The sequence below is a fragment of the Carya illinoinensis genome, chromosome 7, assembly GCF_018687715.1.
Source record: "Carya illinoinensis cultivar Pawnee chromosome 7, C.illinoinensisPawnee_v1, whole genome shotgun sequence".
Classification (NCBI taxonomy): Eukaryota; Viridiplantae; Streptophyta; class Magnoliopsida; order Fagales; family Juglandaceae; genus Carya; species Carya illinoinensis.
The window spans coordinates 42,601,684-42,625,877 of record NC_056758.1 but is presented as its reverse complement, the minus strand read 5'-3'; the positions used below and the strand labels follow the sequence as shown (position 1 = coordinate 42,625,877).

Genomic DNA, 24,194 nt, shown 5'->3' with positions numbered 1-24,194 from the left:
TAAAATTATTATCGACCTTGAATGACTAAAATAGGCCTATATTAAACTAAGACCACGCCAAGAAACCTAGCTAATATATCCTCCCATTACAAAGATTAGAACGTTAGGTCCCTGAACTTGGCAAAGAGTTGTCAATCCTGCCAACTAACCTGCTTACAAATCCGTTGTTTTATTATTGAGTAATGATTAAAAAGTGTAAAAATCTTTATTATTTTTGAGGATTACTGCTACATCTATGAAATAATTATATAAAATAATTTTACAAATTGATATAGATTTATTTGATCGATCTGTTAAATCTACTTTATAATAAAAGTAATTTTATAATTATACGATAAATCTATATCAAACTATATCAATTTGTGTGATTGCTTTTATGTAAATGACTAGAATATTTTCCTTTTTTAGTGAGATTTATTTTTGAATAAAGTACTTAAAATTTATCTATTTGTGTTTATACATATCATTACCCTTTAATATTTATTTGGATTTTGGTGCAGCCGATCTCATAACGTTGGTCTGAACCGTGTGATAGATAATAACGTCTAATTTTAGCTAGATAATTGAGGATGTTGGCCGGACATGGGCTTGGATGATTTGCCATGAACCTGCTCTATCCAAGGTATATCCATTCTTCTCATGTCAGTCTACCTCGTGCCAAAATCCACCTGTCATTGTTCGATCGATGAAACATGTCACTCTAATTACTTTGTTGTGTCGTCCTATACACCATAAAAATAACGATAAAAAATATATATACACGCACTACCTGTCTACGCAGAACTACATGCCGAAATTACCCTTCTTTTTTCATTAAAAAAAAAAAAAATTGACAACTTTTCAGTTTTCAACTAAATTATGGTCCATCATCATCTAATTTGTCGTTACCATATAAATCATAATCCTACAGTCGTTTGATCTATATATACATGTCAAACTTGACATATATATAAGAATAATTAGATCTGCCGACTTTAAGATAATTGGAATAAGGTTAATAAACTTTAAAAAAGACATAGGGGCAGAGGCACTGAGCTGCCAAGCATCATGATCCCAAATTTGAACTCGAGCCAAGTGTGATGATGAATGAATCACATCATACTGGGTAAAAATAGTAATACTACAGCACATATAATTTTGAATGAACACAGATGGATCTAGTGTACGTGCATGCATGTTCCGCAATTAGTGAAACCATCCAAAGCTTGCTAGCTAGCTGCATCGATCATGGGGGGAAAACTAACTTGAAAAAAAAAAAAATGAAAGATGGAAAACCTCCAAGAACATATCACGGGGAAAGTGGGCCAGGCAGTGAGGAGGGTGGGGTTCAGAAATATGGCCCACATTAGATCATAGCGAGACAAGGGAGGGATAATGAAAATCGAAGCTGACCTAATCTCATGGTTAAAGCATGCGCAATGGTCGTGGCCTGCCTGCTTCTGGGCTTGCACCATAAAAGAGTCATGTGGGCCTGCAACCTCTTGATCTCATATCATAAATAATACAGCATCGGGAGGGGGTCGACTCTCTGATCGCCTCCATGTGGACGCCCCAGCTTCGGCCGGATATCGGGGTGCCTTCCTCTTTTTGTACATATATATATATATATATATATCTCTCTCTCTAAATATATATTCATTTATATTGACTTAAATTTACTCTCTTCTTCTTCTTTGATTTGATTTTCTTTATTTTTTTATTACTTATTTTTGTTTTATTTTAGTAAAAATCCATATTCGGTAGTTCAAGGCTTATATTATTGTCGGCTGGTATGCATATATGTTAGATTCCTATAAATAATAATTAGTACGCGTATTGAATGAATAAGGAAGCCCATGATACTCGGCAGTTGGATGGATCCGATGAGCATTGATTGGTCCTACGTACGTTAATCGAAACAGACTGATATTCATTTTTTTACAATATTTTATGTAAGAATATTTTAAAATGAATGTCATTTTTGTAAAATATCTTATAAAAATAATATTATTTTGTAAAAATACTCTTATTTTATAATATGTATTAATAGTGATATAAATATTAAAATCATTGACCCACTAGCTGTCACTGTCAAAATCTTCAGCCACAAGTATTGTTTTGAGTGTGCTCATAAGTTGTAAAAAGAGATTTCCAAATTCCCTTTTGGATTTCAAGGGAAAGGGCGGTGTTGGGTTGTTGTTCACAAAGAGGGCTGGCTTTTTCTTCCTTTCGTTTTCTTTATAATTCTTAGTTGTATGAACATGACTGGGATTCAAAAAGAGACAGATCTGATGTGTCATGTTGGGTTCGGCACAGAAAAATGTTGAGATCCACTTTTAGGTTCATGCATGTGCATGCTTAGTTACCGTTTAGAATTTAGATGTCAATGACTATTTATTTATCTTTAATTTTATTATTCTCAATCACATTAATTGATATAATATATTTTAAATAATTTACTGCAACAATTTAAAAAAAAAAAATTATTTAAGCGATCGACATAACAAATAATATTAATTAATTAAATTATGACATATTAATTAATAGAATTGAAAAGAATAAATTTTAGAATGAAACTTAAACAACAACAACAACATTAAAATCCAAACAGCGGAGAAATAATAAAGAAGAAAGGGAAAAATATTTTAAAAGTGTCAACTTGAGAAGTGGCGTCGGTCGGCGGCGACTAACTGTTGACGGTTTGAGTTTGTTGACGCATTATCATTTTTCTGGCAATTGATAGAAGGAAAATGATAGGTTACTACTCTTTTACTATCTATTTATTACTCATTTTGTATTTTATTTTTTTAAAATTTTTTATTTTACTTAATGATTAAAAAAGTGACTATTAGTAAAATTATATATTTTTTTAATTTTTTCTTAATGGTTAAGGATGTTAAAAAAATATTTAAAAGAAAATGATAAAAAAATAAAAAAATTCTAATAACTTATAAGTAGTAAATAAATAATAATAGAGTAGTAAGCCTATCACTATCCTTGATAGAAAGGAACGAGCCAACTGACGTGCTACACGTTGGGCTAATACGGCGACAGTAGTATATATATCCATATGCTAGCATTAATTGAAGTTGTCTTGACATCACACGTCAACGTGCATTGCCAATTTAGAGAAGAGATATCGTTTACTTTTTCTGAAAAGAAGAAGAAATATAAAGAACATTCAGAGTTCACAAGAAATATATAATAATCTTCTTTTTATATTACTTGGATCAGAAGATTAATGCAGCTTGAGATGGTTATTTTCTACATCCCAAAAGCTGAAAATAATGCCAGCAATATAACCCTTATTGATATGCTAGTTCAAGCGGATGTTGCATTGTCCTTGGCTTCGAAAGTTCTTTTTGGCTTGTGTTGCAGATAAAGTCTGGAACTTTTCTTTTAGCCCCTTCATGAGCTACTAGTCTTTCTCCCTAAATCAATGAGATGGGGTTGTTTAGATATGATATACGTACCCAAAGAGACAGGGAGGAGGATGGTTTATAATTGCTACAACACTCCTCCATTAAAACATGGGTCTGGTATCACATGGAATGTCCATCCGTAGATAAATAATAATAATTCCATGAGGAGTGGAAGGAAACCTTTTTGGAAATTTATGACCATACCACAAAAAAACAGAGAGAAAAAAAAAAGGTGATTTCTGGTGACTACCCTCTTTGGTGCTTGTAGTTGTAGGTCCTAATTGCATGGAGTACATCTGTTCTTCCAACTTGGTAAACACGTACAAGAGATCTACGTGCAAATATTAAGGTGAAGGAAAGAAGAAGAAGACAGGAATATCGATCTCAGGGAACAAAAAGCTCTATTATTTACACTGACATAATTTACTTCTTTAAAAGAATCGGTTTTGTGTTATCTTCTCTTTCATTTTTATATTTCTAATTGGAGGTTGATTTTATTCTGATTACGCCAATCTATTCAATTCCTCTGTGCACTAGTCCTTGGGTCACCATTGTTTTAGCCACAACCACAACCAAATCATTCCTAGAACGAGCACTCTTGTCCACTACTCTGTCTCTCTCTCTCTCTCTCTAAATTGAGATTGCAAATAAAACAGCCAGGACTTTCAATCACTTAAAAGGTTGGTGCCCGTGCAAAATGGACAACCAAAAACATTTGCAGATGCACACATTTATGGAAACATGGCATTGCATGATTGACAGACTGAGGGAGAAGCTTGTGGACGCGAATTTGTTTGGTGGATAAGAACTCGAATAATTGCACGCGACTGTGATAAGATTGATATATATATACACACATACACGTGTGTGTGTGTGAGCGTGTGTATTTATGCATCTATATGCTATCTAGTATTCCCACAGCGGCTATCTAGTGGCAACTGGCAACCATATAGTTTGGGATGACACATCCGAATTTTGCTAGAAATCAGGCCTGTATGATAGCAACCCCAAATTCCAGATTATGAATGAGTTGGTTAACGTGTTACATCAAACGTAAACTAAACTAGAACAGATCGATCAAGACTCGAGCTCAATGACTGAAAAATTTTCCCCACAGAGAGAGAGAGAGAGAGAGAGAGAGAGAGAGAGAGAGAGAGAGAGAGAGAGATTCAAACTCATCTGAATTACAGTTTCGAGAGAAAGAACGCACCCACTTCCTAATAAAAACTATAAAAATTATCGGCTATTTCTTCCCTCTTGTTAACATGCCTATAGATGGTGAACATCAAAACCGGATAAGTACTATTACATCCACAAAAGAATTACACAGAATAAACCCACAAACTTATATGATTTCATTTGATTTGTTAGATCTATTTTATAATAAAAATAACTTTACAATCTGACGAATCAAATTAAACTACATCAGTTTGTAGGATTAGTTTTGTGTAATCCCTTTATAACTAGAGTATTTAACAAACTTGGAAACCCTATTTTCTGGATCAACATCCTTGCATAAATAGAAGGCACCCACTTTACCATCGAAACAGGTTTATTGTATTTTCATCAACACAAAATAAGCAGTGTTACCGTGTTATACTCAATTATAGAGATAAAAGGCCAGCCAGTACATGAGAATGAACAATTGATGCCATTCAAATACCAAAATTTTGGAAATCCAATTCTGAAACAGGGACGTAGACCATCTCCCATTCCTACTACAAAAAGAATTTACCGCCCGTACCAACATAATATCATAAAGACTTCTACTCTGGTCAAGCATACTGATATGAGGAACGAAGATGCTCAGGGAATGGTACGCTGATAGAAAGGTAAAGCTCCCAAAGCTTCACGTTCAGCCTTCTCTCTTTTCACCTGCAAAACATGAAGCAAGTCATTTGATCATATATTTCAACCTTATCTATTGCTTTTTTGAAATGTTTGATGTCATGTTTAGATATCTTGACTGGAAGACTTCTGTTTGATTATGCTACCTTCCACCCAAACCATTTCATTGTTTTGTTCACTTAAATAAGAAATTCTTGAAATAAGTAATCTTTATTGGTAATCTACACAATTTTTTTTACCTGACCTTTTGGAGGACGAACTTTATAAGCTTTACCAGTATTTGTTTTAATGATGTGGCACCTTACCAAGGCAAGGGCCTTCAGACCCACCCTTTGAACACTAAACTGAACCTAACAGGTGACTTTATATCAGTAAATTTAAAAATACGGTAATTACCAAGAAATTCATCCCATACTGTCCACCAATTCATTGGTAGGAACATGCCACCATAATGAGTTATGGACATCCTATGCATATTTGATCCAATACCTTATTTGATTTTCCATTGAAATAAAGAAAACATAGCCTAGACCTAGACAAACATGCAGTTAAAAAAGGAGGAGTAGATGCTCTGAAAATGTGCGAGAAAGAACATGCCAAACTCAATAACAGCAGTCCCATTGAGGTTATAGATATTTTGGAAGCCTTTCTTCTTACTTTCTTGATCAGTAAAGGTTCAAACCTGCCGCCATCTCCATTTGTTAGCAATACAACAAGAATCATGAGATAAGGATGTTAGGGAGATAATCCCAGCAAAAGAGAGTGACATGATCAGCAAAGCATGTAAGTTCCATAAATCTCATTTTATATTTTTCATCTCCACTTACAAGGTCTAGCATCTCTTGAAGGTAGCTCCTGAATGGCGTTTGCATTGCCTGCACAAGAGTAAAAACAGCAATAAAGGCATATCGAAATTGACACAATTAAAACTTAAAATATGTTGCTTAAAGAATGAAAGATGCACATCCGAAAGCCTCACGAGAAAGCTTATGACACATATTCCTTTATGCCTTTCCAGAAACAAAGTTGACGAGTATGGGGACACAATCACTGAATACTTGTGTAACCTAATTTTTCAACAAAACGATATGGTTCATGAAACCCAAAAACAGTACAAAGTAGTCGAGAAAAGAAATAAAAAATAAAAAACACTTCAGCAACAACTATTAGTGCTATTAACCAATACGCATTTATCCATCTCTCAACCTGTAAACAGTAAAATACATTTTTCCCCCAGTAATAAACCAAGTCTCCATACCAGAAAACTTGTTTTGAGAACCTTTAGTACAAATAAAATTCCCAGCAGCAAATCCAAGTGATTTTAGACAAATAAAATAAAACGGACGGAGATAACAATAACAATAATTTTTTTTAAAATACTCTTAACGTAAGAAGAAAAGGGTTAAAAAAAACCTGAAGGTTCTCTGGGAGGTACTCGTGCTTCATGGAGAGGTCCATGGCGCGCTTGAGTCGCTGATTGCGCGCGTCCACTATCTCCCTTGGCAGCCGATTCAGTGCCTCCTTCACATCAAGATCGTAGTACGGATCGTGCAGATCGTCGTATCGAAGCCCTATATTTCATTTCAAATTACGCAAAAAAGAAAAAAAAAAGTGGATAAACATATGCATCGAGGACAGAAAATTTTTTAGGGTTTCTGAGAAAAGGCGGACCGTATTTGCGGAGGCGTTTGGATAGGGTTTTCATGTGCTGAGCTGCAAACCAGTTCTTCTTTGGGTCCAGAAATGTCTGCAAAAAAGACGACATCCTCGCGTCGGAATGTGCTATTGCCGATCGGAATTCTCTTCTGAAAGATTTAAGATACGTCCACCCCAGAAGGCAGATATTCAGCTGGGGAAAAAAACATAAAAAATGAAGATGTCAAACTAGGCCCATTATCAATTCATCGGCCCAATAGTGGACCAAAATGAGGCCTCTAAACGAAGAGTTCTTACAGTCTTGGTCCATTTAAAACTTGAGAGGCAATTTTATCAATTTAGTAAGTCAAGGTCCATGTAGCAGTATGGCCCAACCATAGCACATATCAGCTCTTTTTAAAAAAAAATAAAAAATAAAAATAATTTACATATCAGCTCTAATCAGGAATTGTTAATTCTGTTCAGTAACTTGCGATATTTATTACATCTCAATATATTAATTTACTAATATTGATGTTGATTTAATTAATAAATCATCCTATAATTTATAATGAATCGTTGCAGTTAAAATGTGTTGAACATGCATGAAAAAATAAATAATATTTTTTTTTTCCAATCTCAAACTGTTGTGTTCTATAATTTGAGATTAATTAAAATATATAGTATTAACGTCATATTTCATAATAGGGTTGGACTTCCCGTATTTAAGTTTGTTTTAGACCCATGGAAAAATCCCCTTTCATATAGTGTTGATGGCATGTTTCGTACGCTCTTGAGCTTGGGCCTCGGCAACTTGGGTCTTCAATTTATTTTTGCGAACACAAGATAACTCCTGAGCCCAACGGCTATGGTGGGTATTTCATTAAGTAAGAAATATAGCAAGTAAAATTATCAGTTGGGAGGATTCCTCTTTATAGAGTTCAGAGAGGAAAAAAGGGAAGCCCTCATTTCGGTACTTGAGGGCTACTTTTATACTTGCATCTAGGGGCTTCATGACTTGTGATTGAAAGGATGAGTGTTTCCTGACAAATCTCATTTAATGCGGTGTGATTATATAATAAAATAATTAATGCGACGTGATTTCGTGGTGTTATTTTAGTGTCTCGTCCCTTCTTTCTAGCGTGCTTTCCTTCCTTTGTACTGGTTTTGTTTTTGTGTTCTTTGCATAATGTCATATTCTGACCCGGACAAGTATACCCGACTTACATGGGTCGTGAGTTCCATGCGTCGTTGATGCCTGGTCTTGGCCAACCTTCCTGGGCTTCAGGTCCGGAAAAAATCCCCCAACATATAGTTTATTTAAAACCTTTTTTTTGGTCGATGCAGTAAGTTGGCTCACTTTACACCAGCGTCGATGTGGGGACGTAGACAAACAAATATAGATGCCCGACCATTTAGATTTTAGCAAATGTACGTGATCTTTGACTCAATTTACGATCACAGATATCCCATTTACATGATGAATTTCCAACGTCCAAACAATGGGAAAGGGAAAGATCTAGAAAAAGGGTCACAACTCACATGCATAGCATATATGCAATGATATAATATTAATTATGCGTTACTTAAAGAGCTACCAAAGACCAAAGAATATAGACGAGGTCTTGTTGGGAAATAAGGAATTGAAAAAAGAATATGAGGAATTTGTAGGCTTTGAGGCATATAAAAACCCCACTCAATCAAAATTTGCTAATAGGCTGCTAACAAATCATCTCCCGAATACAACAAAGCCTATAACTATACAAATAGTAATTTTGGAGAGTTCTTAAATTTTTATGGTGAACTACGAAACTGGGACAATGAAGAAAAAGATTATCGTACAAACACTGCTTTATAGGCTTGATGAGACACCTGTGAAAAATTGTATCTTTTTATAACTTAACCATTTGAAATATGTTTAAATAATATAACGGTTACATTTAAAACTGAAGTGATGCGCCAGCTCAGTGGTTGAGATGCATCTCTTCTCCATTCTGTGCACTGATTGGAATCCAATCAGCCTCCAAATATATTTTTATTTTATTTTTCATAATTTTCTCTACTTGGTTCATACAGATTTTTTTAAAAATGTCATAAACTTTCTTTTTTTAATATTTAAATATATATTACAACTTATTACAAGTCTGTCTCTAATGTTCTCACGACTTCTAATTCCTCAAATAATCATGCATGCATGCCATGTCTGAGGTTACTTAATTAATATGGAGATGACGTCCGCAATGAGATGTACTTACTTGTCGGCAGATCAACTGTACTGCATGTTTCTGATCAATTACGATCGAGATGTTAATTATGATCTACAAGCCAGTATTGCTGATTATTCTATAGTTTATAAGTAATGTTATATACAGTCATAAAATTATAAACGTTACATAATTATTTTGAAAAAAAGTGTGGTCCATAATTAAAAAGTTAATTTTTTTTTCATATGGATCCCATATTAATTTATTTTTTTCAAAGTAACTACATATCGCTTGCACAATTACGACTACAAATATCATTTCTCGTAACTTATAGTCATTGCCTTTCCTTTCAAGCTACGTTACGTACGTACGTACGTACGTCACATCAGGCTGCATGCATGCATGGCCCATTAAACATTGAGGATCTAGGTAATTTACTTTGCTTGAGGGAACTGATTCAAAGGCAAAAAGCAGTTAAAACTGGTGATATGCGTTCGCCAACTCCAACAGGTGAAGAAAAAACAACATCAAGAAAAGAAAATGCTTTAATATTCCTTGCTTTTCTTATAGCCACACGACATGTTTGCATCGAAATAAAGATCTATAGTTTCAATATTTGGAATATTTTTGAGACGAATGATTGATATAAATAGTTTATATTCTCTCTAATTAATGAAAAATGAAAACTCATAATAAATATACATTTTAATAAAACAAGTGGTTGGTCTTCATAGAATGTCCTTATAATATGGTCGAAATAAGAAGAGGAGTTCATTTATTTATTTATTTTAATTTTTTAAAGGGGTCTAATTTAATTAATTTAAAAAAGCGAATACAAATTTAAGGAAAATGTGAGAAATTAATTATATTTGTTATAGTCAATCATATTAATATAATGCGTAAATAGTACGTAAAAATGATTGTATATAAAAATTTTATTAAGCAAATAGATCTTTTCAATCTATTATGGGCAATAATTAATTTCATAGTATATCTACAGGTAATGAAAATGAGGTAGATCCGTACGTTTAGCCTTAGGACTAGATATTAGTATTTAACTATATTCAGTTTCAATTTTTTAAAATTTATTTTATTTTTTGATTAATATTTTAAGAGATAATACTATAATTATGCCTTTTCTGGTTACAGATAAACCGAATTAACAATTTATTATTATTATTATCATTAGAACTGAATTAACAATCGGAATATTTTTTATGGGCAAATTAAAAAATGGAATAAGTGCATAAGCTTCGATAATTATGCGAAAAAAAATGGAAATTTTGAAATTTTGGACGAAGGACATTAGTTCTAACTATAACACGGAAGGGACGCAAACGAAACGACAGTTGGGTACAGTTTGAAGATATGAAAGGAAAACAGAGAGAGAGAGAGAGACAGAGAGAGGGAGGGGGGGAGAGAGACAGAGAACCTGACCTGGGTGCTGGATCTGGTGTAAGTAATGGCTGCATGATGTAGAAATAGAGAGATAGAGATCGGGGGGCTAAAACTCGGCAATGTCGACGCCGAAGCCGAGGCAGAAGCTGGGAGAGGTGTTGAGAAGTTCGATGTGCGGGCGGGGAGGAGAAGGAGCAGAGGATCAGCAGCACCCGAGGGACGATGGCAGCCATTACAGCCTCACAGCTGGCCTTCTTCCTCCTCTCGGGGCCACCGCTTTCAAGACTCGCCACGTCAAGCTCCGACCCTTCATTGTCTCCCCATTCGATCCCCGCTACAAGTTCATTCTTCCCCCTTTCCTCTCTTTCCTTCTCCCTTTCTCTCTTATTTTTCTTCCTTTGATTTTTAAATGTTCGATTGAATTACCATTTCTTTTTCCGTTGAATCTTTTGCCATTTTATTTTGCGGCTATGTTGTTTCTTTCTAGGATTCAAACTGCTCGTTTTATATTGTGGTGTACTTCACACAATGTTTGTTTTATTTATTGGAGATGAAATGATCTAGACACGCCTCTTTTGACTGATATTGCAGACTCTGGGAGACATTTCTGGTGTTTCTAGTCTTCTACACGGCATGGGTATCTCCATTTGAATTTGGGTTCCTTGAGAAACCAAGGGGACCTCTTGCTGTAATCGATAACGTGGTCAACAGTTTTTTCGCCGTTGACATTGTATTGACTTTCTTTGTGGCATACCTGGATAAGGCTTCTTATCTCCTCATTGACAACCGGAAACTGATTGCTTGGAGGTACACCAGGACTTGGTTGGCATTCGATGTCATCTCTACAATCCCTTCTGAAGTTGCTAGGAGTATATTGGCCCCGGCCCTACAAACATACGGGTTCTTCAATTTGCTCCGCCTCTGGCGTCTCCGAAGGGTTAGTAAAATGTTTGCCAGGTAACTGGGAATTCCCATATTGACATTTCTACACAATACTGAACTCATATTAAAGGCCAGATCTCCATCGAAGTTGAAATTTTGAAAATATAGGTATCTAGGATGCAAATCCAAACTCTTGGTAGTTTGGGATGCAAAGTGAAAAATACTTGGTTGTCCGTGGGTGGAAAATGTATTATCTCCAGAAGAGTAATAGAATTTAGAAAGGATGCAGTGTCCATTGTTTAGTTGAGAACAAATTCCATGATGGTCAATACAAGAAGACTCATCTCCTTAAGTCCCTTTAGGGTAAACATGAAGGGGCACAAAATACAAATCCCTTCATACTCATGTATCTATACATTTGGTTTTCTGGAGTTGCTTTTGGAATGCAAGCTGGCTGTATTCCCTGATGTCTCGTATTATGCATCAATCTAAAGTAATTTCTGTACATCATGAAAGAAGTGGCCTCTTTTTCTCTTAGGAGTTATTTTTCATCTCCTCCCTTCTTCCCCAGATTGTCTATTTACAGTAGTTGCTCATGAAATTCTCTTCTTTGATCATGTCAGATTGGAAAAAGACAGGAAATTCAGCTACTTTTGGGTTCGATGTGCAAAGCTTATTTTTGTCAGTATCTGCTACCAATATCTGGTCATTTCCATTGAATTATCGAGATTCTCAATAATGATATATATTTTATCGTGCTTTTGCGACCTCCTAGGTTACTCTCTTTGCAGTTCATTGTGCAGCCTGCTGCTTCTATCTTATTGCTGCACGAAATACCGACCCAAGTAGGACATGGATCTCACTAATCTTGGAAAACTTTCATGATCAGGGTTTGTTTATCCAATATGTGACCTCAGTTTATTGGTCCATTACCACTCTTACAACCACTGGCTATGGTGACTTGCATGCTACGAATACCAAGGAAATGATATTTGATATCTTCTACATGCTTTTTGATCTTGGTCTAACATCCTATATTATTGGAAATATGACAAATCTGGTTGTCCATGGGACCAGTCGAACAAGGAGATTTGTGAGTAAATTCTTTCCAAATACTATTTTCTGACTGGATAAATGCTTTCTGTGTCAGAATGCTTTTTTTGGGTCAAGTATGGTTCAATTGGCTTTGGGAAAACCCTTTGTTTCATGCTACTTTTCCTAGAGGATGAATTTTTTTTTCTCCATGATGGTTGTAAGGAATTTGAGCTTCTGAAATGAGCTCGAGTTAGACAAGTGAACCACTTAATTAGCTAGAATGCCACTTTGCCCCTCTTGTTGTTGCAACTTGTAATCCAAACCCTCTATTGCAATCTCTTGTTACTTTACTTGACTATGATATTGGAAAGGGCTTATAAGCTTGTTTAGAATTGTTCTAGCGTTATGAGTTTCTCCCAAATTTCTAAATCACCCTTACGAACTTTTCAATTAAACGAGCACCCATAACTTGAGAACTCTCGAATTTTTAATTTCTTTATTTTAGCGGTCTTATTTGTATGAAATTTCAGAGAGACACCATTCAGGCAGCCACGAGCTTTGCACAAAGGAATGACCTACCTGTTCGCTTGCAACAGCAGATGCTTGATAATTTATGTTTGAAGTACAGAGCTTATTCAGAAGGGCTGCAGCAGCAAGAGATTCTTGATTCCCTTCCTAAAGCCATTCGTTCTAGTATCTCACACTTTCTCTTCTATTCACTTGTTGATAAGGTGTACTTGTTCCGTGGGGTATCGCATGACTTGCTTTTTCAACTGGTAATGCTGCTAACTTTGTTTCATAATCTCTGATGGTGTTTTCATGGGGTATCAAACTATGTTTTCAGATTTAACACGAAAGCGGTATCTAAAAGTTCAAACCACCAACGGGTCTCCTTTATATTTCGCACACTTTGTATCATTTCTTTGTCTTGATTTCTTGTCTTAAAGGTCTCGGAGATGAAGGCTGAATATTTTCCTCCCAAAGAAGATGTGATTTTGCAGAATGAAGCACCCACAGACTTGTACATACTGGTTACTGGTGCCGCGGTAAGAACTAAAATCCCCTTACAAAAGAGAAATTGTACTTAGAACATAGCTTGCAAGTCTTGTTTAATGGATTTATGCTGCAGTCTGTGAATAATTGAATTCCTAAAATCTAATTTATATTTTATGAATGTAATTTACCGGGAAATTAAGCACATGCCACTTTTCTTTTTCTCCTTTGTTTGACTTTGTCGTTAAACTCTCTCTCTCTCTCTCTCTCTCTCTCTCCCTCTCTCTCTCAGGAACTCATTGTGGAGGGGAACGGAACAGAAAAGGCAAGTACAATGATAGATATCTTTTTATAATTTTTTCACCATTTTTCTTCACCGCAGTGTCTAGGAGTTTAATATGTTCTATGTAACGGATGGTTGCAGACTGTTGACGAGGCTATGACGGGAGATGTTATTGGTGAGATAGGCATGCTCTGTTACAGGCCCCAGCCGTTTACAGTTCGGACCAAACGATTGAGTCAGCTGCTGCGTTTGAACCGTACCGCTTTTTTAAATATAGTTCAGGCAAATGTTGGAGATGGGACAATAATCATGAACAATCTTCTTCAGGTCAGTAAAGGTTTTGCCGCTCATTCACTTTCTTTTTCCTTTATTTTAGGGGTGGGGGAGGGTGTTATTTGATATATAAACTATAAATACTCATTTCTTTGGGTTTCTGTATCTCCTAATATTACTATGTCTTTATTTGAAATGAAATTAATGGTTTCTTAGGATAGTTTTCTTTCTTTGAAATGAAGGTGAGGGATGTTACTTCAAGGAACGAGGCTAAGTTGGACACCTTGTTCCTCCCATTATTCCAAGTGCTTCAGTCATACAACACAACATTTTAATTATTTGTGTTTGATAAAAATAATAATAATAACAATAATAAGATTTTGAAGAAAAGACGTATAAGTCTAACTAAATGATAGTTGTACGGTTCAAGAGGAGGAATGTTTATCTTCTTTATCGATGGAGTTTTTCATTTGATGCAGCATTTGAAAGATTTGAGGGATCATCCACTGATGGAAGGAGTTCTAATTGATACAGAGCATATGCTAGCCCAAGGCAGGATGGGTTTGCCTCTTAGTTTATGCTTTGCAGCAGCCAGAGGTGATGATCTGCTGCTGCATCAGTTGCTGAGGCGTGGTTCTGATCCAAATGAGACAGACAATGGAGGACGGACTGCACTGGTGTGGAGATCATCTTTACTATGCACATTTTTTTTTCTCAAGGTAATCTTTGAATCAGAGGCTGAGCTTTCTTTGCTCCATTGCAACAGCACACTGCAGCAGCTAATGGAAGTGAGCTTTGTGTAGTTCTACTTCTAGAGTATGGAGCAGATCCTAACATCAAAGGTATCCTCTAGCGTGTGGCAAAATATGTATCCCTTGATACATTTGCGTGAAGTTCTTATGATCTTTTACTTTCTGCTCTAGGTTCTTTCTAGGTTGATTTTATACTTTCTTAATATAGATTTAGAAAATTGGGAAGCCAGGCTTGATGTTTAATATATAAACTAGAGATTTAATGTACATAGCCGATTTCATCTATGAAATTAAAAAATTGAGTAAACTAGGTACAATACCCAAATAGACAAGATCTGTAGAAGCCCTTTCTAAGAAAGTGGCTCCCACTAATAAATAATAGTTTTTTTTTACACTTTTTTAATGTGGAGTCCACTTTTATATAAAGGCTTGCGCGAGACTATTTAAGGCCTGTACAAATCATATTTAATTGACTTGAGTTGAGCTTATATTGGAGAAAACATTGCCGTTTATTGCCAATGGCCTTAGCGTGGCGCTTCCCTCCATCCTTAGGAACGGTGGGGTTCCTGGTTCAAGGTTTGTTACCCTGTAACTGAGGCTACGTGCCTCTTCAAAATCCGGCCAAGAAAAAAGAAGAAACATTGCCGTTTCTCTATCGTTATCTACTCTCTGTTTTGCAGATTCAGATGGCAGCATTCCTTTATGGGAAGCAATATCGGGGAGGCACGAATCTGTGACTAAACTTCTCATAGACAATGGAGCAGAGATATCTTCTGGTAATGTGGGTAATTATGCATGCGCTGCTGTTGAGCGTAACAACTTGGAATTGCTCAAGGACATTGTCCAATATGGTGGGATCGTGACACTGCCCAATAGCAATGAAACTACAGCTCTTCATGCAGCAGTATGCGAAGGAAGTACTGAGATAGTTAAGTTTCTGTTGGACCAAGGAGCAGACATTGATAAACCAGATAAAAGTGGATGGACCCCTAGGGCTTTGGCGGATCATCAGGGCCATGAAGATATTAAGTACTTATTTCAGAGCAAGAAAGAAGGGATCAAGAAACCGCTAGCTATCCCACCAGTTCAAAAGAAACCAGGTATGTCATTCCTTGGGAAGTACCAGAGCGAGCCCACAATGCTTCCATACGGCCATGAAAGCCTTCCAGCTACCCGGGAGGTGACATGGTCAGACAGTCGTCCAAGGCGAAGGGCTAACAATTTTTGCAATTCACTTTTTGGGGTCATGTCTGCTGCTAATTCTGGAGCTGCTAATGCTGGTGAGTTTGCATCTTGATCTGTTTTGCATACTTAGGATTTCTCTGAAAATTCTATCACCTTCCAAGTCAGAATATCATTACTGTGATTTGGGTGTCATACACTGGTGTGGTTAACTTCAACCGTCGTCAATATATCAAGATCATGTACCAAGCTAAAAACTTGATTGAGGAACCAATAAATGCATGGTTGAAATAAGAAAGCACATACTGTCAGTTGAGAAGTATTCAGAAAGCCTTTCAATTCTTTTTTAATATAAATGATTGTAGGCTTCTACAGATAACTAAACGATCTCGAATACCATTGGTTTACAATAAAATGAGCCGAGCCGTCAGAGCCAAGCGTAATTTGAAGAAACTGCAAATCTTGTCATGTTGTTTGATTTCTGATTGAATTTCAGCACCCCCCCCCCCCCCCCGCGGCCAAAAAAAAAAAAAAAAAAAAAAAGCAATGGTAGACAACAAACCTCAGCATGGGCACTTTTAAGAAGTCATGTTATCTTAGATTTTTATTCTGAGGCTCCTGTATGAACGTGGTTTTACCCAACCCCAGATCTTATTTTGTGACCTTGATGAACACCTGCAGTTGATGCTCTTTGATAAATTTAAGTGACCATTAAGTTTCCAATTGAAGTATTCACAGTTTAAGTGACAAAACTGAAACTTCAAAACATGCAGGTGGAGGAGAACTTCTTACATCTGCGGCAAGTTTTGGCAGTATGCGGAGTATGAACAACTTCCCAGCTAGAGTTACTCTTAGTTGTCCAGAGAAAGATGAAGTTGCTAGAAAGCTTGTGCTCCTGCCTCATTCCCTTCAAGAACTACTTGATATTGGTGCCAAAAGATTTGGGATCTCTCCAACCAAAGTTTTAACTAAAGAAGGAGCTGAAATAGAAGATATAGAACTTATTAGAGATGGTGATTATCTTGTTCTAGTTAGTGATACAGGAAGTGAAAAATGCCACACGACTGAAGAGTTGGGGCCAACCTCCGAGAGTCCTTAGGTCTGTTATACTTGTTACAATTGGTGATACAATACTCCCCGAGCATTTTGAGCCAAGGGAGTGGGACAGACGTACATTGAATATTTACTTCTGATATTTCCTTCTTCTTCTTCTTCCCTTTTTACTTCCAGATTTTGTAACTTATTTCTTTGGACACCCTTATAGATTTTGGGGGGGTTGTTAGAAGAAGAAAGCGAATTACAAGTGGGATTTGGGTTTCCTGCAATTTAAGGTAATTACAGACAACAGATTTTTTTGATAAGAATTACAGACGACAGATTATAAAAATGTTTCTTACTAGCAATGAATCTACAACGTACAAATATCGACCAATACAAAGACAGAACAAAAATGTTATTCGAATTCATAGATCACGTGATTTTCCAAGTTTGTTTGACTCTCACCTCTTTTTCTAAGACTTTGGACTGATATTGAGCAACCAAAGTAAAAAATAAGCACGATATTTTTTGTAGGTATACTGACATTACATATGGAAAGTGCCTCTGAAGTCTCAAGTCTTCGATGGGACTCCTAAAGTCATGCCCCCTAAGATTCGATGCCTCAAAATAGCAGCGATTCTTCTTCGTTGTCAGCCTCTCTTCCATGATTACTACTTGCATGCGCATTATTAAAGTCATGTTTAGTAGAAGTCTATATATTATGTAGTTTCTCGACATAGCGATCGGACTGTTTTCTCGCTTACCTTTTCACGATATCCAGTACTAATGATCATGGTGACAGACAGACAATGGATTCTCCTGCTCTTGGGTTCTCTGTTAGTACTGCAGCCATGCAGCCTGCTTCAACCGGCTTAAGCTTCCACCAACTTTAGTACCTATACATCGGCCCTCATTGCCTTCAATTCCCAAATCAATTTCGGCCGAAACGCTAGTGTCTTGTCTGCTAACTGGTCCGCCGAAACAAATTTCTGCACTTGGATTGGGGTATCCTGTGGGCCTGCAGTCGACGCAGGCAGAGAGTCACGGCTTTGAACCTTTCCTACCTGTGTCTCCAAGCAACCATTTCTCCTCGTATCGGCAACCTTTCTTTCCTAGTCTTGCTCGATCTTTCCAACAACAGTTTCTCTGGTTTTCTCCCTCATGAAATCAGGAGTCTACGTCGCTTGAGAATCCTCCGATTGTCATTCAACAAATTGGAAGGACGCATCCCACCAAGTATACATCAATGCCGGGAGCTTCGCCGAGTATATCTTCGTGGGAACTATCTTACGGGTGCAATTCCATCGTCATTCAGAAACATGTCGTCGTTAGAGCTCTTGAATTTGGAAGGCAATAGCTTAAGCGGTCCAGTTGCTTTAGGCATCTTCAACATATCTTCTCTAATCGTAATTGCTCTTACAGATAATCACCTCTCAGGAAATCTTCCAACGAATCTGTACAGCCACTGTCCTAATCTTCAAGGACTTTATCTTTCGTCCAATGAATTCAGCGGTCAGCTTCCTTCACAACTGAATCTCTCATGTAGAGAGCTTGTAATCCTATCTCTGTCATACAATAAGTTCAACGGAAGCATTGCCGAAGGTTTTGGGAGTTTAGAAAAGCTTGAAGTGCTACACCTCGGAGGTAACAACATTTGAATAAACCCCCCAAGTGTGAAATGGGTTTGGGTTTGCAGCCACCAACTCACGCTCACCCACCACCACCCACCATTGTTAGGCCACCCACCCTCTCCCAAGTCAGAAGAAGCTGCAAATGGTGGGCTGCTCTCTTCTATAAATAGGAGAGAGCTCAGATGCAAAGAGAAAGCAGTGGGTGAAGAGAAAAAGATGGACGTGAGAGAGAGAAATAGAATTTCGTAGAGTGTTTTGTAAATCTCGTACAAATTCTATAAAAGAGGCTCCAGTGGACGTAAGCAATTTGCTGAACCACTTTAAAATTGTCTTGTGTGATTTTTGGACAGGCCGGAGGCACAGCAACAACATAACTGGTAATATACCTACTACCATAAGTAACTTGTCGAGGTTACAAGAGCCTTTCCATTCCCGTAACCACATTAAAGGAAGCATTCCAAGTGATTTATGGCGTCTTCAAAACATGATTTTGTTGAATTTGGGAGAAATTATTTAACAGGGATAATACCCCAAAACATATTCAACATTTCCTCCCTGTGAAGAATTTTCTTAATGGGAAATTCCTTATCTGGGTATCTTCCATTAGATTCTGAGCTTTCTTGTCCTAATCTTGAACTTCTGTTGGCTGCTGGCAATAGCCTTAGCGGCCATATCCCATACTATCTTTCAAATTGTTTCAAGCTCATCTATCTAGATTTCAGCGCAAACTTATTTTCTGGACCAATACCAAAGTGTTTCGGAACCTTGGAAGACCTCCAAGTACTTTCATTGGATGGCAATAAGCTAACAGGAAAATCTGGAGATCAAGTGCTTAGCTTCCTTTCAACTTTATCTAATTGTAGATTTTTGGAACGGCTGACTATGTCCTTCAATCCCTTGAACATTATAATTCCAGATTCAGTAGGAAACTTTTCTGCTTCACTAAAAACAATAGATGCATCTCAAAGCCAACTAAAGGGTCATATTCCTATGGGAATCAGTTCCTTGAAAGGCTTGACCTTCCTCGATTTGAGTAACAATAATTTGAGTGGAAGCATACCATCAACACTAGGAGGAATTGAGGGCTTGCAAAGATTGTATCTTCGAGATAACAAGCTTGAAGGAATCATTCCTGATGACCTATGTCAGTTAAGGAATCTGGGAGAATTATTTCTCTCAAATAACAAAATCTCTGGATCCATTCCCAATTGTTAAATGGATTCGATCTCTCTTTCTGAGGATTTATCCTCCTTATATAGAACCTCTTTACATGGCTATGTACAGTCTAATTTGAGCGGGAAGAGTCCCTAAAATTACGGCTGATGTTTAGACCGTGGCGCCGTATGTAGCCTCCCTCTACTTAGCAGCTTTGACTAGCCTACCTATAAATATATATAATCTAAACTACTACAACTTGATAGACTGTATAGTATTGACAGCTGGACTGTATAGTATTGACAGCCCCCCTCAAATTGATGCCCGTAGATCAACAAGCATCAATTTGCTACTTAGGAAGTAATGTCGATGACGAGTGAGAGCCTTGGTGAAGATATCAGCAATTTGTAGTTCAGTAGAAATATGTGGAAGAGTAATAACACGAGCTTCAAATGCTTCACGGATAGAGTGACAATTGACTTCAATATGCTTCGTGCGCTCATGATAGACAGGATTGGCTGTGATCTGAATAGCACTTGTATTATCGGCATGTAAAGGTGTGGGATCGGTCTCTGAAAAATCTAGTTCAGCAAGCATACCTCGAAGCCAAATAATTTCAGAACAAGCTAAAGACATCGCCTGGTGTTCAGATTCCGTAGATGACTTAGAAACTTTGTCTTACTTCTTACTCTTCCAAGAGATCAATGCATTACCTAAGAACACACACCAACCAGTGATGGAGCGACGTGTATCCGCACAACCAGCCCAATCAGCATCGTTATAAGCAGCAAGACGAGTAGAGTTGCCAGCCGGGAAGAATAAACCACGGGTAGAAGTGCCTTGAACATAGCGTATGATCCTACGAACAGCAGCCAAATGAAGATGACGAGGAGTCTGAAGAAATTGACTGACTTGCTGTACAGCAAAAGAAATGTCTGGTCTAGTAATGGTGAGATAAACAAGGCTACCCACCAACTTTCGATATAAACTGGGATCAACAAGTAAGTCACCCTCCTCTTTGCGAAGCTTGACATTTAATTCCATAGGTGTATCAACAGAAGTAGCCTCCTGTGGGCCAGTTGTAGCCACCAAGTCACTAGCATACTTATGTTGATTGAGTGAAATACCAGAGGGACTACGATGCACCTCAAGACCAAGAAAATATGTGAGAGATCCAAGATCTTTCATATGAAATGACTCTAAGAGATGAGTCTTGAGCTGGTTAAGTAAAACAGAATCGGAACCAGTGATCACAATATCATCAACATAAACTAAAAGAACAACAATACCCATGTCTGATTTTCGAAAAAATAATGAAGTATCATACTTACTCTGCTTGAATGAAAATTGTAATAAAGTTGTGCGGAATTTATCAAACCAGGCCCTCGGAGCTTGTTTAAGACCATAAAGAAAGCGACGAAGCTTACACACATGTGAAGTCGGAGAAGTGAACAATCCCGGGGGTGGCTTCATATAAATACTCTCTTTAAGATCCCCATGAAGGAAAGCATTCTTAACATCCATCTGATGTAGTGGCCAATCACTAGAAGTAGCAAGAGCTAGAATCGTACGAACAGTAGTCATCTTAGCCATGGGAGTAAAGGTCTCTTCATAATTGACACCATATTCTTGATTATTTCCAAGTGCAACAAGCCGAACTTTGTAACGATCCAAACTTCCATTAGATTGGACTTTGATTGAATAAACCCACTTGCAACCTAGAGGAACAATGGTGGGAGGACATGGCTCAATGTCCCAGGTGTGATTGGCCTCTGAAGCGGCAATTTCTTCCTGCATAGCTTGTCGCCAACAATCATGCTTGACAGCATATGAGTAGCATGTGGGAATATCAAAATTGGATAATGTAGCAATAAGAGCAGAAGCAAACCACCCATACCTATCCGGAGGTACTGACACTCGAGAAGAGCGACGTATCAAGTGCTCTGAAGGTGCTACAATTGACTGGTCCTGGAGCATGGTAGGATCAGATATCGGTTGAGCCACCAGAAGAGACTGTGGGCGGGAGCGTCTCGTATACACAATACTTGGTTTAAAACGAGAGTTGCCTGGATGAAGATCTGAGAACTGTTGGTCAAAAGGAGGAAGGACCACAGTAGAAGAAGAGGGTATAGAGGACACAGGAAAGAAATGTTGATTTTCAAAAAAAATAACATTCCTAGAAATGCGTGTACGATGTGAAGTAGCATCATAGCAAACAAATCCTTTTTGGCACACATTATATCCCAAGAACGCACATCTAACTGATTGAGCAGATAATTTATGTCGCTCATGAGGAGGTAAATGAAAAAACATACACAACCAAAGATACGAAGATTATCATAACTAGATTGTTTAGCAAACAAGCGGAAATAGGGAGACTCCATGTGTAAGACTTGGGTAGGTAAACGATTAATCAAGTGAGTAGCAGTTTTCAGAGCCTCGACCCAGAACATGGATGGAACAGAGGATTCTAATAAAAGAGTACGTACCACATCAAGAAGATGACGATTTTTGTGTTCGGCTACTCCATTCTGTTGAAGAGTAGCAGGACATGAACGTTGATGAATAATACCTTTAGAAGCCAAGAATGCCTGAAACTCAGTAGACAAATATTCACCACCAGAATCTGTGCGTAATGTCTTAATAGTCGTAGAGAATTGATTATCAATATACGCAAAAAACTCAGTGAAAGTACGAAAAACTTCAGATTTAGAGCGAAGAAAATAAACCCAAGTGAATCTGCTATAATCATCAATGAAAGTCACATAATATTTAAATTTTTCATGTGAACTAACTGGGGAAGGTCCCCAAACATCACTATGGATAAGATCAAAGCAGTGAGAAGCTCTACTAGCATGCAAAGGAAATGGAAGAATTTTACTTTTACCAAGTTTACAAGAATCACATTGAAGAGATAAAGAAGAACGTTCTTCATTATCAAGAAAAACTGAGTGCAATACATGAGATAAGATCTGAGCATTGGGATGACCTAAACGACGATGCCACATCATACTTAGATTAGGAACATTATGACAAGTAAAAGACTTAATAAAAGAAACTGAAGAAAGTACTGGAATAGGTAAACATAGTGGAAACAAACGCCCCACTTTAGGTCCCTTCGCGATCGGCTCCCCCGTTACCTGGTCCTGCACAACACAATCATCACCAGAAAAATGAACAGCACAATTGTTATCAACTAATTGACCAACAGAAATAAGATTTGTGGAAAGTTGAGGAGCAAAAAACACATCAGTAAATTGAGAAGAGGCATCTCCGACAGCAGCTATTGGCAAAGAGCTACCATTGGCAGTCTGAATGGCAGATTGACCAGCATAGGGCCGAACATGACACAGAGTGGTAGGAGTATTCGTCATGTGATTAGAAGCACCCGAGTCTACATACCAGAGTTTAGTTGTATTTTTACCTTGAAACCCCATTGTAGATAATGCCAAAATTAGCATCTGTTGCACCATTTCTGGTGTGCAATAATTTGTTGCAGGAGGTGCAAGATTAGAGGAAGCACCGGAGGAAGAGCCATGTGCTATAGAAGTCTGAAATGCTTGAACCTGACGATTTTAGGGGCGTATACGACATTCTTTGATAATGTGACCCTTCTTCTTACAATAAGAACAGTATTTCTTAGGGCAATTAGCAGCAATATGCCCATATTTCTTGCAGCAGAAACACTGTAAGCTAGAATGTACATGCGATCCTCGTCGTTGAGCAGCATAAGCCATCGGAGGGAACCCTGAACTACCATGAGATTGTTCCAAAGAGGCTTGAGTACTAAGCCTTTGTTCTTCACGAAGTAACTCACCAAAACAAACATCAAGAGAAGGAATAGAAGAGCGATTCAGCAGAGAAGAGCGAACAGATTCATACTCGGGGCGGAGTTTCATAAGAAACTGATCACGACGACGAGTCTCGTGAAGACTTTGAATAGTGGAAAGAGAGGCAACATGAACATCTACAGTAACCAAATCAGAATATTCGTTCTAAAGAGTCAGGAACGCCGAATAATAATCTTGGATGGAACGATTGTCATGTGAAAACATGGCAATCGTATGCTCTAACTAAAAACGGCGAGCAGCATTATCTTGATGATATACTTTCTTTAAGTAAGTCCACATGAATTGAGCGGTGCGATGAGGCCGTAAGTGGGTGACAACATGTGGCTCAACTGAACCAAGAAGCCAAGATATAATTCGAGCATCAAGCATAGTCCAATCCTTGGATTTATCAGGATTTGGTGCACAATCAGTGCCATCAATATGACCCCAAAGATCTTTTTCCTTAAGAAAAAGTTCAAACTGAAATGCCCACGTAGAATAATTGTTGCCTGTAAATTTGGTACACACAGGTGCAGAATCTATAGAAAAAAAATAAAACCCACGCTGTCGTTGAATTGCAGAAAATAAAAATAAACCCAGCAGGTCTGGACGAAAACTCCCCTTTACTGACTCCCTCAAAAAAAAAAAAAAAAT

The 24,194-nt window shown here is 37.5% G+C and overlaps 3 protein-coding genes across 11 annotated transcripts; 2 read left to right on the top strand and 1 right to left on the bottom strand.

Annotated features, from left to right (window-relative positions):
• Nucleotides 1-4,935: 4,935 nt before the first annotated feature.
• Nucleotides 4,936-7,100, bottom strand: LOC122315632 (cytochrome b-c1 complex subunit 7-2, mitochondrial-like). 6 transcript variants are annotated; one of them, XM_043131668.1, is made up of 5 exons: nt 6,921-7,099; nt 6,663-6,820; nt 6,077-6,124; nt 5,907-5,931; nt 4,936-5,276 (listed from the first exon to the last, which is right to left on the bottom strand). In XM_043131668.1, exons 1-4 carry the CDS (start codon nt 7,012-7,014, stop codon nt 5,926-5,928), a joined length of 306 nt encoding a protein of 101 aa, XP_042987602.1. In that variant the 5' UTR covers nt 7,015-7,099; the 3' UTR covers nt 4,936-5,276; nt 5,907-5,925. The 6 variants fall into 6 exon arrangements, 5 of the variants coding, with proteins under 5 accessions (XP_042987602.1, XP_042987601.1, XP_042987599.1 ...); XR_006244076.1 differs by having other exon boundaries at nt 5,907-6,124; nt 6,921-7,100; XM_043131667.1 differs by having other exon boundaries at nt 4,936-5,931.
• Nucleotides 7,101-10,429: 3,329 nt separating this feature from the next.
• On the top strand, nt 10,430-17,211 carry LOC122315631 (potassium channel AKT1-like). Of its 4 annotated transcripts, none has more exons than XM_043131661.1 (12): nt 10,430-10,826; nt 11,078-11,443; nt 11,992-12,049; nt 12,258-12,461; nt 12,934-13,179; nt 13,351-13,449; nt 13,689-13,721; nt 13,821-14,006; nt 14,432-14,629; nt 14,719-14,794; nt 15,385-15,984; nt 16,660-17,211. In XM_043131661.1, exons 1-12 carry the CDS (start codon nt 10,606-10,608, stop codon nt 16,983-16,985), a joined length of 2,613 nt encoding a protein of 870 aa, XP_042987595.1. In that variant the 5' UTR covers nt 10,430-10,605; the 3' UTR covers nt 16,986-17,211. The 4 variants fall into 4 exon arrangements, with proteins under 4 accessions (XP_042987595.1, XP_042987594.1, XP_042987597.1 ...); XM_043131660.1 differs by having other exon boundaries at nt 12,144-12,461; XM_043131663.1 differs by lacking the exon at nt 10,430-10,826 and having other exon boundaries at nt 11,176-11,423.
• Nucleotides 17,212-17,733: 522 nt separating this feature from the next.
• LOC122316425 (LRR receptor-like serine/threonine-protein kinase RGI1) lies at nt 17,734-19,770 on the top strand. The gene is made up of 4 exons (XM_043132942.1): nt 17,734-17,816; nt 17,949-18,568; nt 18,906-19,016; nt 19,163-19,770. The coding sequence occupies exons 1-4, from the start codon at nt 17,734-17,736 to the stop codon at nt 19,768-19,770; spliced, it is 1,422 nt and encodes a 473-aa protein (XP_042988876.1).
• Nucleotides 19,771-24,194: the final 4,424 nt, after the last annotated feature.